Below are 14,103 nucleotides of genomic sequence, written 5' to 3'. Positions count from 1 at the left end.
TCCGCTTGCCCTGGATGATAAATTGGCTCTCCCGGCTCCCGTAGTCTCCCGGTTGTTCCTCTTGCCCGGAGTAGCCATGGCGGCTATGAGTCTACTGCAGCGGGCTTCGGTCACTGCGGTGGCCGCGCTGTCCCGCCGCCGCCTCGGCCCTCCACTTGGACTCGGGGGCTTTCTCGCGCGTGGCTTTCCGAAGGCTATCGGTGGGTGTTGGCTTTGGGAGAAAGCGCTCCCAGGGGAAGCGGAGTGAGAGAGAGAGAGGACTTCCAGGGTGACCTTGCGGGGACCCGGAGGGAGGCGGGAGAAATTGCGGGCTTGGGCTTGAGGGTTTTCCTGAAGTAATCAGATCGATCGCGTTTAAATTATTCAGTAGCGTTTATGAGACACTTGACCATTCAGCCACCCCAGTCGGTGCGAATTTGCGGCTGAAGCTGCGACCCGCGTGTCTCGGGCGCCGGGTTTGCGTTGTCCCCTGAACAGGTTCTCCTCCCGCAAGGTGGGAAGTTACGTTGCCGAGGTGCCCGCCGACGCGCAGCAATGTGCAGACGGGCGGGCAGGCTCGCGATGAGGCGTCATGCCTCGGGCCTCGCTGGACATGATGGAAAGAAGGTATTCAGCAGATCTCCAGCAGGAATTTGTACCGGTTACAAAACTGCTTTGCTAACATTCCTTGATAAAATCCCTTTGTAAATATTGCAAATATCCTCTTCTTTAAATTCTAGCCAGGACAGTAATTCATCAGGCCTAGCTGGAGGTAAACTGAGGTAAAAATTCCCCGCTTACACACTGTCCCCCGTTCTTGGAGTTATGGAGGGATCGTTGCAGGTAATCTATGCCCTTCCCACTGGGAGCAGGAAAGGATCTAATAGCGCAGAGGGTTACTGTGTTTCCCCTGTATACCTGCTTTCTAAAGTGTTCCGCCTGTGAAGCCTCACCTGTCACTGTGCAATGAAAGGTTTTAGTCTCATATTAGTTTCTGTCTGCTCCTACAGAGTGTGAGTGCCAGCAGAGTAGAGAGCCTCCTCTTCTTTTGTTTCCTCTGGAGTTAGATTGCCAAGGTTCGAGTCCTGGCTCCACAGTTTAGTAGCTGAGTGACCTTGGGTCATCCCATTTTAGAAGCTGACTGGAGGGCACTTAATCGCTTGAAACCTGTTTTTTTAAATCTCTAAAAAAACAGGATGTTTATTACAAGTGTGCTTGTTCTGTTTGCTTCTCAGGGAAATAAAATAAAACTAATCTTTTTCCTATTGACAAGTATTTAGAAGCCCAAAATGTATTTCTGCGTAATTTTGTATATTTCTAGAAACATCATTTTGAAATGAGCTTGTTTCTTACCATAAGAACTGTAAAAAAAAAAAAAAAGAGAGAGAGAGAGGGAGGGAGAGAGAGGATGATAATTTGAACCTACCTTTTAAAATAGTTGTGTGGAGTGAGTGGGAAAAATGTACAGCACTTAGCAAGCCTTTTATAGAGCCCTGTGGCTACATCTTTCTTAAACAGCTAGTACTGTCCTGTTATTTTTATTTACCCTCTGTGAAAACCTTTTTCAGAAACAGGCAGATTAAAGTATTTTCTCTATTTAATTAACTTGTTTATTAGATGTCAAATAGCAGGGGATTCAAGAAATGAGCTTAAAGTTCTCCCCTTAGCTGCAGTGAACTTTAATGTTGAAGGCTAATGTGCGCATATTTTGTTTTTGTTTCTTTTTTCTTTCTTAGTTTTGTTTTTTTTTTTAGTGTGCATATTTTGGTTTTAAAAAACAGACTAGTATTAAAATTATTATATAATCAAAGTGGCATGGAGTTAATTCATACATGGAAGATGGGGCATTATAACTGGATTCTGAGGTAGTTTGAACAGGTACAAATACAGGAAGAAAAGTAAACTATGTTTTCTGATATATCTGAATATGGGGCTCTTGGGACATGTAGCTGTTTAGAGAGACGGCTAAAAAAAAAGGGAAGTTGGAGAATAGTCACAGAGATGTATATTACAGCTTAGGGAATATAGTCAATAATATCATAATAGCTACGTAAGGGGCCAGGTAGGTGCTTGAAGCATGAGGGGGACCACTCTGTAGAGTACATGATTTTCTGACCACTATCCTGTACATCTGAAACTAATGTGGAATGGTATTGAATGTGGACTAATTGAAAATTTACTTAACCATTGAGGTGAAGAGAGCATGAAAAGAAATGGAAAGTTTGAGTCTTAAAATTAAGAGACCTTGACAACTGATGAATGAGGGGTAGGTGCAAAGAAGATGAATGAGTTTTTTAGCCAGGCTGATTGAGTTAGTGCCATCAACTGAGAATAGTCTGAGAATGAGGGAAAGAAAGGGACCAATTTTCCATTGTTGTCTTGGAAACACAAAAAAGCCTACAGTATTTCCTCTGATCCACACAAAGACCATGGTTGTCAAAACATAACTTTCCAGAAGTTAATTTGTATTTTAAAAAATTGTTATTGAAACCTAGTTCCACATAATTAATGAATACTTGAGAAATTCCAGGCTTTATAAAGTAGTGGGAGATGCCTATTTTCATGGCCAGAGGGTCTGAGTTGCACAAATCCTGGCAGTCATCTGTGTGTAAGCAATGCTCACCCTAATATTTTTAAATTGTAAGCACATGGCTGTAATACATAAACAAGTATGAAAGCTCAGAATACTTGGGAAGAGTTTAGTGCTATGAAATATACTTTAGAACACTTAATAGTAATGAGTTTTCTAGCACATTTAATGCCATGAATAATTGTTTTAACAGTAGAGTAATTATATGTAAAGAAAGCAAGCAGTTCACATTAATAGCTGCATTAATATTGCTAGAGTGCAGCTAGACTAGTCTTCCTGTTTTTTGTTTGTTACATTTTCCATACCTATTTATAGTGTCATTTGTAATCATTTGTCCCTAAAACCACATCAAGTTTAATTTTTACATCTTTCTCTGTGTGGCATGCATGCACATGTGTGTCTGTTTGATTGATTGAAAGGGAAAGTTGGAAGTACACTGTCTCTTCTAAGTAGGTTTACTTTCAGGGACTAAGGAAAGATCCCTACCAACATTTAATTTACTTAAGAAATGTAAATTCAGCAATATTTATAGAGCTCCTACCATGTGGCAGACACTAAAGGGTACTGGAGATACAGTCCCTGACCTGTTGGACTTTAACAAAATAATTGGGCTTAGCACTCATTGTTCTAAAAGACATACAGGTAGAGCTCGGAGATATTGCTTGTTCAGTTCCATACCATTGCAATGGAGTATCTCAATAAAGCGAGTTGTGATCTTTTTACTGGCAGAGGATCTTGCCTTCAACATGCAACATCTGTGAAGCACAAAAGCACAATGAGACAAGGTATGCCTGTAACCAGGTAGTATTAAGGAGAGTAAGTGGGAGGCCAGCTTTGGATAATGTAGTCAGGAAAGACCCCTTTGAATAAGTGACATTGGATCTTAGCCCTGAAGGATGTGTGGAGGCAGCCATTCAGAGAGCCTGGGGACATGCTTCCAGGCAGAGGAGAAAATAAGTCCAAAAAGAGTTCTTGGAATTGGAAGGATACCACTGAGATTGATGAGTTCGTAAGGTATGCCTTTTTATTCTAAGAGAGGCCATATAGTCAGATTCTTTGAGGAAAAAGACCTTAGAATCCTCTTGGTCAACTCCCTATAGTATACTAATCCTTATTACATCCCATTTTTTATATTTGAATAACTACCTAATGGAGAGTTGGGGAATTGGTCCACTTTTATTTTCAACCACTGAAATTGTTAGAAACTTCTTTCTTATATTAAGCTCTAAATTACTCTTTTACACATTTGAAGTTCTTCGGTTCAGCTCAACACAATACTGTATGCCCTTTGTCATGGGACAGCTCTAGCTCCCTAAAGATTCTCATCTGGTCTCTAATCAGACTTTTTTATAGACCAACCAGTTTCAGTTCTTTAAGTTTCAGTATGTCAATTCCCATTTGTTTTTCATCCTGGTTGCATAAGTGGGGGCATGCTCCAGGTTGTCCCTCTAAAACATTATACTCAGGGACAGACACACTTATGGACATTGGGGTGGTGGTGGGCTCCTCCTGGTTTGACATTATACTTTTAATACATCAGATTAAGATAAAATTACCTTGGCTTTTTTTGGTAACCACATTATACCAGTGACTCTTATTTTAATTTTGTGAGCCACTAAACTTTTGGGGGTCCAGGCAGGCCTCTTCATTTATTTATTTATTTATTTTAATTTATATGTTTTTATTGATTTCAGAGAGAGGAAGGAAGAGGGAGAGAGAGACAGAAACATCAATAATGAGAGAGTCATTGATCAGTTGCCTCCTGCACGCCCCCTACTGAGGATTGAGCCCAAAACCCAGGTATGTGCCCTGACCAAGAATTGAACCAGCAACCTCTTGGTGACGATGCTCAGCCAACTGAGCTACAGTGGCTGGGCTGTCCTGTCTAAATAAGAACTTTACTTCTGGGCCGGCTCTTTTCTGATACTGCATCCTGTTTCTTTCTTTTGTTATCCTTGTAGATTCATAATTATGTTAATCTATTTGTTTAGTCTCTTGCTTCCATCAGACTTTAAACTCTAGGCCTAGCATAGGACCTGCATATAGTAGGTACTTATACTATAATCCAGCCCATTTTTTTCCACCTAGTTCACAAAAAATTCCATACCTTTCAAGTGATTTGCTGAAATACATACATTGTCAAATTCTCTTATCTTGTTATTTTGAAAGTCTTAGTAGGATGAATTGTACTTAGTAAACTCGTACCAGCTTCTAATTTTTGTGTGAATTAACCTGAATTCATTGCAAGCTGCTGCAGGTGATACTAAAATTAAGAGAACAGTTTCTGTCTTTAAAACATTTATATTTCACTGGGGGAGTGAAAGCAATTATACCCTCTCCTAGAATAGACAGCAATTCAGAGGTAAGAGAGGTCTTACCTGGTTGGGAAGAATGGTTTCTTGGACTATAAGATGTCATCTGGGCCTAAAGAACAGCTTCCAGTAGAGGGGAGGGATTCCAGACACTAAAGCTTGAGCAAAGGATACAGAATGCAGTTGCACAACAAAAACAGAGGAACCCTCAGTTTCCCTGTAACAGCCTTCCCTGCTTCCAGAAGAAAGGGCTTAAGAGTGCCTGTGTGATCTTTCTAGACTTCCAGGGAAGGGAAGTGGTGTAGAAAGAAAGTCCAGGAGTGACGTTTGCCTCACCTCATGTCCAGTAAGGCTTGATTACACCATCTGGGGAAGGATTTAAAGAGGAGGTACTGGTAGTGAGCAGTGGCTTACACCGGGATTTCATCAGGGTAGTAGAGGGTTTACTTTTGTAACAAGTTCAAGTTCCTGCTGGATGTATGTTGAATAAATATTTTTCCATGTGTTTTGCAGCAAGTTCTAGTGTTTATCGCCTTTTATGGAATAGTATAATTTAAATTTATTTCTTTTGCAGCATTAGCAAATATTTATTGCAGAGGGTAAAAAAAGTAGCCCACTAGGAGTACCTGACTTTCCTGCCTGCTATTGAAACAAATCAAACAATTGTTTAGATATTTCTTTAACATTGAATAAAAATGAGGAAAGCTATTGTTCAGAATAGTACATCAATCTCTGTTTAAAGGTACCCTATCTGCCCTGCATTTAATGCTTAAAGAACATGCACTTTTTATCTTAATTCATGTTAAACATTTATGCATATACATTTTCTTATAATCTGACTTTATCTCAGAAAATACGCATATGAAACTTGTATAAAACAGGGAAACTTAATATTTCCAGCTCCTGTGAGACACAGTGGAGACCATGGGAAAAGACTGTTTGTTATCAAACCTTCTGGATTCTATGACAAGCGTTTTTTGGATTTACTGGTGAGTTAAAATTTTTGTTGAAATAAATTCTTTTCATGTAAATAGGAAGAACATTTTGGCCTATTTAGAAAACATCTTTCATTTTGTAAAAGATTTTATTTTGTAAATACATATTCTTTTCTCAAAAGATATTGAGATGGGTAGTAAGGTCAGATTTGTTATTGAATTTCTCTTTAAGTTAACCTTTTTTATTCAAAAAAAGGATTTATGCTTATTGGAGGTACGTATTGAGCCATTCCTTTCTTCTCAAGATTATGCAGTTTTGAAAAATAATCTGTGTTTCTCAGTAAAAATAAATCTATAAATTATAGAATTTTGAAAACAGACTTACTTGTGGATAGTTATTTGTATTACTAAAATATTCTTTAAATTACCAAAGAACTAGTTGAAGTATTTCTTTAAATAAGGAACTCCATTATTATGAGATATGATCTTATTTCTGTATTGCTCAAGAACATTGATTCAGAAATTGAAGCAGGGTACTGACTGTATATTATTATCTGAAGGCTCTGTAATGGAAAGTAGGGGCATAGAAGGTGGAAGACTATCTCGACTCCCTGCTGCTGTTTCTAAAGCTGTGACCCACCATTTGAGCTTGGGCTGCCCCAGACCTTCTCTTGCTCTGTCCTTGTGCTTACTGCCCCTCTCCATCCCCTTGGGTGAGCTCCCACTATTTTTGTCATGGCCAACTCAGACTTTATATAGTGACTGAAAATCAGCCTGATGTTTTTACATTTTTCTTCTTTTTTATTGAGTGTATTGTGGTGACATTGGTTAATAAAATAATATAGGTTTCAGGTGTACAAGTCTATATGTTCTTTTCTTAATACAAAAATATCTAATTTTCATTACATTGTTTTAACCAAAAAATGAAAAATTATTTAAATACATATTGTATTATACTTGTACAGTTAATCCTTTTTTCTTTCATTTTTGATGTTAAATTTAGGCATCTAAAAACTAGAGCAAAAGAAAACCACAGAAATAAATCTTTTGATACTGCATCTCCAATTTGGCAAGTTTATTTTATAAAAAATAACAGGAAATCATAATAAGGACAGTTTGAGGATGGGGAAAGAGAGTTAGGAAATGGTTATGTGAAAACTTTTTTTTTTAATCTTAACAGAAATTCTACATTATGTTGACTGGGATTCCAGTAGCAATTGGCATAACTCTGGTGAATGTATTCATTGGTAAGTCCCTCCCTCCTGAACGAATTGATAAATTTTAAAAACCTATGTACATTAATAGAAAAGAAATTATTGATGAAGGAAAGCTCTTCAAATAATAAAATAAACATAAGCATGGGAATTCATTTTAAAATAATTAAATCTTAATCCGTAATAGTGTACAATGATTTTTTTTTAAAGCATCTTGGTTTCCTTCCAAAAAGCTTTAGGTCCTCGACTCTGTAGCGGCCACATAAAAGGCTTCAGGAAGCCTTGTCTTCCCCCTCATTTCTCAAACCCAGCTTTGACAAGACAGAATAAGGAAAATAGAAAGAGATACATGGAAGGGAGGCTGAGGGGTGGCAGAGTGTTTTTACCGTCTTAGAACACATAAAATTATAATCTTAAAAAAGAATGGAATTGTGGATGACAGTCAACATTAGATTTTCATGGGAAATTCTACTCAAAGCACTGCTAACATCTTGAATCCTAAAATGTTTTGTCTAGTTGGTATTGGGAAAACCAAAAGGAATAATATGTCTTTTATTATACCTTGGTATACTGTATAGACACAAAATGAAAAACTCATCTAATCCTTCAGACAGTGCCTTGCATATAGAAGACATCTAAAAATGTCTGCTGAATGGATTTTCAACCAGATTGAAGTGAATTTAAAATATTAGATATCTTCGTTGATACAAATAAAAGGTCACTTTAAAACCTCAAGAGGTTGCCTTCTTGCTTCAATAGTGCAGACTTAATATTATAAGTAATATTATAAGTAATATTATAAGTCCTGATGCTGAAGTTGAACATCACTATTTTCTCTCCCAAGGGGAAGCTGAGTTAGCTGAAATTCCAGAAGGCTACATCCCGGAGCACTGGGAGTATTTCAAGGTTGGTGGAAGTCACCAGAAGTTAGCTTTCTCTCAAGTGTCCTGTCAGTGCACTGATTAATGTCTTAATTTGGCAATTAAGATAGTTTTATATTCAGTTTTTGATATCAAATAGATGAATACATTTTGTGCTCACTTTCTTTTTTTTTAAACCTCACCGGAGGATATTTTTTCCATTGCTTTATAGAGAGAGTGGAGGGGTGTGGGGAGAGAGAGGGAGAGAAACATTGATGTGAGAGAGACACATTGATTGGTTGCCTCCTGCACGCTCCCACCCGATGGGGGCCAGGGATGGAGCCTGCAGCTGAGGTTCATGCCCTTGGCTGGAAGTGAACGTGAGACCCTTCAGTCCACAGGCCGACACTAACCACTGAGCCAAACCGGCTAGGGCTGTGCTCACTTTTTATAAGGAGCTTCTTTTGGTTATTTTCTGTATTGTTTTATTATTTTAAGCTCTATGGTTTTTTAAAGGATGACGTGTGTTCTTGGACTAGCAGAATAACAGTCCCAGTTTATCCCAAGTTCAGTGCCACAGGAAAGATTTTATCAATACGAGTGCTCGCTGTCATTTATTGAGCACCTACTGTGTATCAGGCACTGTGGTGCTTTGCAGATGTTTCACTCCATATAAAAGGTACTGTATTATTCCCACTTCAGAGGTAAGGAAACTGGAGATTCAGTGACCTGTCCAAGAGGCAGGGTCAGTATTTGAACCCAGGTAGTCTTGCCTCCAGAACCTAAAATGACTACTGTTCATTAGTCATTTTACCACACTCACTGCTACTAAAACCCAAAATTAATTCTGTTACTTGTTTTTATAAGTGTTGTAGTGAGTGGCCTTATTGGAGTATATCCTTTCATGTTTTACTTTCTGAGTGAAATATATCATAGGAAGAAATACTTCATTATTAAATTTTAACATCTTGCTGATTGGCTATTTCAAGCCAGAGCTTGCTCATGTGGCCGGTTATTTTTCTGTCATGAGCGGTCAGTCAACAAGGTGTTTAAAATTACTTAAATTAGTGTAAGTACAGATACGAGTTATCTCGTGACTGGTCAGCAACATTCAGACATGGAAACGTGTATACTCATGACTGGTCAGCAAGGTAAGCCATACGATTAGTTTATCTTTCCTAACGGATAGAAAGATCTCCATATTTTGGATCACAAAACCCTGGGTTTTGCTCCTAAATCTGCCACTTTAGATACTCAGCACAGGTTTCAGAATCAGACAGACCTGGCTTGAGTCCAGATGCTGTCACTTAGTAACTATAAATTTGTACAATTTGCTCATCTGTAAAATGGGAACAAAAATAGTATCCACCTAGTGGATAAGGTAGTTGGAACATAGTGTTACTGGTTTATCTGAGATTATCATTTTAAAGAATAGTGAGCTGGAAAAGCAAAATACTGTTCAGAAACTAATATTACACAAATTTTCTCTTGTAGCATCCTATATCAAGATGGATTGCCCGAAATTTCTATGACAGTCCTGAAAAGAATTATGAACGAACAATGGCTATCCTTCAAATTGAAGCTGAAAAGGCTGAATTACGGTAAAAGGGGTGAGGGGAGTGGGAAGAAAATCCTTACTATGGTCAAATCATAATAAAATCAATAAAACTATTTCAATGCTATAGGCTACTCTATGTAAAAGAAGGAAGATGAGTGAGAATTAGCCTGTTTGGAGTAGAGACTGTGAGCTGGAGACTAGGAAACAATTAGGAGATAATATCTGTCAGATTAAAAGTAATTCTTTTTAAAAATACTGTACTCTTTTAAGAGCAAGGCACTCCTCTCCTCCCACCTCCCCTCCCCCAGTTCCTTTTCCTCCTGCACCCAGTCTATCCTTAGAGGTGACCACTATTTAATGATTTCTTATATATGTTCCTAGAAACAAATTTTATGCATCAAAAAATATATTTTAGCCCGGCCAATGTAGTTCAGAGGTTGAGCACTGACATATGATTCAGGAGATTGCAGTTCGATTCCCGGTCAGGGCACATGCCCGGGTTGCGGGCCTGATGCCCAGTGGGGGGCGTGCAGGAGGTGACCGATCAATGACTCTCCATGATCACTGATGTTTCTATCTCTCTCTTCCTCTCACTTCTTCTCTCTGAAATCAATAAAAACATTTTTTTAAAAGCTTAAAAAATACATATATATATATATATATATATATATATATATATATATATATTTTTTTTTTATGTATCATTTAAAAATATATTAACACAGTGGAATCCCCTTATAAACATTGTTCTGCACCTTGTCTTCGTTTCACTTAAAGCTATCTTGGTGATCTTTTTCTGATGGTATATATGTCCTCTTTTTAATGGCTGCATCATATATTTCACTGGATGGATGTGCCTTAATTTTTTACCAGTTTCCTATTGTCGATACTTAGGTTCTTTTCAATTTGTTTAATATTCTGCAAAGTGCTGTGGTGAATATCTCTTACATATATTTTTGCATATTTATTCAGTGTATCTGGAATTTCTAGCAGTGGTTTTGATAAGCCAAATGTTATATGTTTTAAATTTTAGATGTATATTGCTAAACTCTTCCAAAAAGTTTGCCAGTTGTCTTCTCTGTCACCAGTGCATGATAATTTCTGTTCCTCCATAGCTTTCCTTGTAATGGAATTTATCAAACCTAAACATTTTTGCTGATGAGATAGTTGAAAAATGTTATCTCATAATTTCCATTTTGTATTTTTTGTAAAGTTGAGCGTTTTTTCATATATCTATTGGTTGTTTACATTTCTTTTTCTATAAATTGCCCATTTTTTTACTCATCTATACACTAATTAAATTAATTTTTGGGTCTTTTTGGTAGATATGTTTTCTTAGCTTGTCATTTGTCTTTTGACAATGTTGAATGTTTTGCAACATGGAAGTGTTTTTATGTTTCAGATAACAAAAATTAATAGTAGCTAATATGTTTTGAACACTGCCGTGTAACATTGCTTTAATTATTTTATATTTATTTACTCATTTAACTGTTGTCAGGTTTGCCAGTGTTTTTCTTTAGCTTCTGAGATTTTGTGTTATATATAGGTCTCTGATAGTAACTAAGTAAATATATAAGTCCAAAATTATTTTTTTAAATGGTCACTCGTGTTTCCTCCAGCTACTTTTAAATTTTATGTTATCTGAGACTTATTTAGGTGTTTGGAGTGAGTTTACATACAATAAATGTACACATTAAGTTCAGTGGGGGTTTGACAAAAGTATACAGCTGGGTAACCACCACTGTCAAGGTCACTTCAATCACCCAGTGAGTGAGCCTCTTTCCTGCCCTTCCAGTCAGCCCTTCCCTTGCTCTTGGCCACAGACTACCATTGATCTGCTTTCTGTTCATTCTGTTTTAATCTTTGTAGTTTATAAAAACTGCTATGCTGTTGAAAAGTATTTTAATGATTAAAAGAATACATGATTGACATATTTTCTAAATATGTAATTACATGTATTTATAGTTACCACATAGAGCCGTCATTAAGTATTTATGAGTATGGAACAACAATATGGCTTATACTTAGTAACATTGGACTTTGTTGAACTTCAGACATATACCTGTGAGTTCCAATTAAAAGACCAGATCCCAGAATTCTTTAGAAATACGGAGATCCTAAACAGTTTCAAAATAAACAAAGTGAAAACAAAACCAATACCCCTATTTCTACCCCCAGAGGAAAGATGCCAGTGTGAGCGTGCAATCAGGAGTACCTACAGTTTTTATAAAGTGTATGTTTAGGTATTTGAAAAACCGAAGTATAAAGAGAGATAAAATAGAAAGGAATGATCTCCCATGATTGACTCCCCCAGAGATAACTGTTTTCTTTAGTTCTCCAGGTTTTTTAATACCTTGTGCATGTGTACATATGCATGGTCACAAATCATTACGTTCTTCTTTTAATGAAGTGGGAAGGTGCTACACACTCATTTCTTACCTTGCTTTTTCAACCTAAAGGTGTATCTATCATCTCCTTCCATGTTACTGTATATAGATTTTCCTCGGGTGAATAATTGTCCTAAAAATTTTATGGGTTAACCATAACTTATTTAACCAGTCTTCTTTTGTGAATGTTTTAATTATTTGGGTTTTGGATAATTATATTCTAAAGAATAGAAAAGGAAAACGATAATGATTAATCCTAAATAAAAGATAAATGTGCTCTGCTAGATACACAGTCACAAAGGTATATAATCTCTCCTACCTAGGATTAGTGAGCTGGTCAAGGTGAATAAAGTGAATTATTTGAGTGTGATAAATTTATAGTCATGAAGAAGTTGATATGTAGTCTATAAAACTAAAATAAAAGGTTCAATAGAGAGGGACTCTTTAGGAATGTGGTAGTTTGAACAAAGGCTTGGCTGTAAGAGAGGAAAGGACCTTTAGAGAGTAGAGATGATTCATTTGTGAAGAATGAGGGCCTAGAGTTGGACATTGTTTTTCTTAATCCTGACTTTTCTTTCTTCTTTTCTTTACAAATACCGGTTGTCTGATGTTGACCAGGCTCAGTGTGACACAGGTGGCTGGTAAATAAGATACCATTCCTGCTCTCAACAGGTTTTCTGTCTAATGGTGATGGACAACCAGTATGAGCAAGGGGATGTGAGCGCCTCCAAGAAGGCATCTTCATGTTTGAATTCCTAGCACTTGGCACAGCACACAGCCAGAATAGTAGGCATTAAAGACAGTACATGCATTACCACAATTCAGGGGAAAGTCATCTGTCCCGACAAAGCAGGGACAGAAGGAGAGAGCTGATTACCAATTCAAGTAATGTTTTGTGATTAAAAACAATACTTGTTGGCTAACTGTATAAGCAAGATAATAAAAGTAAAAAATAAGTCCTAAATTTTGCTTATAGGTATGTATCTCTTTTATGCATACATATGGATCTGTAGAAGGACATTATCCTTACATAAAGCAAAAAGCTCTGTAGTGATTGTTTTCTATGGTGGTAATTCATTAAATTTGTATTTGGAAATGTTAGAATCACAATATTGCTATTTCATTTGTTACAGGTTAAAGGAGCTGGAAGTACGAAGATTAATGCGTGCGAGAGGTGACGGTCCCTGGTTTCAATATCCAACCATTGATAAGGAGCTTATTGATCATGCTCCAAAAGCAAATCCTGACAGCTAATTTTTTATTTCTCTAAATACGAACTACATTCTCTTTATGGGAAAATGAAGTAATAATATATTCTGTATTTTTGCTCAGAGTGATGAATAAAAAATATCCTCTTCGATTGCTCTGTTTCTTAGTGTTGGTTCAGACTAAGGTTTTTGTGTTTGATTTAATTTTTTTAGCTTTATTAGGTATAATTGACAAAAGTTGTAAGATATTTAAAGTGTACATCATGATTATTTGATATATGTATACATGTGAGTGGCAGATTAAGGCTTTTGATTTGGGAGTTTCAGCTTCCTCTTTTAAGACGGTTTAAAGTTTTTTTTTAACTTGGAGGAAAAAAAACTTGGAGGAATAGGAACTCCTTAAAGGTGTAACTTTGAAAGATTAATGTTTTACTTGTCTGGTAAATGGAAGTTAGAGAAATCTGAGTATGTTAAGTATCAGGAAGTATAGTAGTTTATGTACATGTCTATATTGTAGACAACTGGATGATTCAGGGGCAACTCAAAAGAGTTTTAAATTATACAAATATTGAACCAACTATATAAAACATTAACATCTTAATAAACATTTTCAGTGAACAAATCTCAAAGTTTGTTTTCATGGTTTTTAGCCGTCTATCATGCTTTTTAATACACAGACACACACACGGTTTTCTTAGATGCAATCTCTAAGATTCTTTAGAGTCCTTTACAAACACTGGAGAAATTGTTCCAAAAAGTAAAATGATTACCACAAAGGTTATGAAATGTGAGTAAAAGCTGAAATAATAGCTGTCACTTATTAAGCATTTACTGTCGCTGCATTTTTTCACAGTTTTCAAAATGACCTTCTGAGGTCATTTTTTTACCTTTCTGTGCTTTACAGATGAGAAATTGAAGCTCAGAGATTTTAAGCAAGTACTCAAGATTTACCAAAATAAACATTTACACTTCAGCTTCCAAAATGATGTTTTAACTTTAAAAATTCATTTTTTTCAGCGAATACCTTTTGAGTGCCCTCTTGCCATAAGGGCCCTAAGTG

The 14,103-nt window shown here is 36.7% G+C and overlaps 1 protein-coding gene across 1 annotated transcript; it reads left to right on the top strand.

Annotated features, from left to right (window-relative positions):
* The first annotated feature begins 2 nt into the window (after positions 1-2).
* On the top strand, positions 3-13,665 carry NDUFB5 (NADH:ubiquinone oxidoreductase subunit B5). The gene is made up of 6 exons (XM_016218089.2): positions 3-200; positions 5,782-5,870; positions 6,997-7,063; positions 7,875-7,936; positions 9,385-9,491; positions 12,969-13,665. Exons 1-6 carry the CDS (start codon positions 77-79, stop codon positions 13,087-13,089), a joined length of 570 nt encoding a protein of 189 aa, XP_016073575.2. The 5' UTR covers positions 3-76; the 3' UTR covers positions 13,090-13,665.
* The last annotated feature ends 438 nt before the right edge of the window (positions 13,666-14,103 follow it).

Source organism: Miniopterus natalensis, chromosome 6, assembly GCF_054644295.1.
Source record: "Miniopterus natalensis isolate mMinNat1 chromosome 6, mMinNat1.hap1, whole genome shotgun sequence".
Taxonomy (NCBI): Eukaryota; Metazoa; Chordata; class Mammalia; order Chiroptera; family Miniopteridae; genus Miniopterus; species Miniopterus natalensis.
This window is presented reverse-complemented; position numbering and strand designations above follow the sequence as displayed.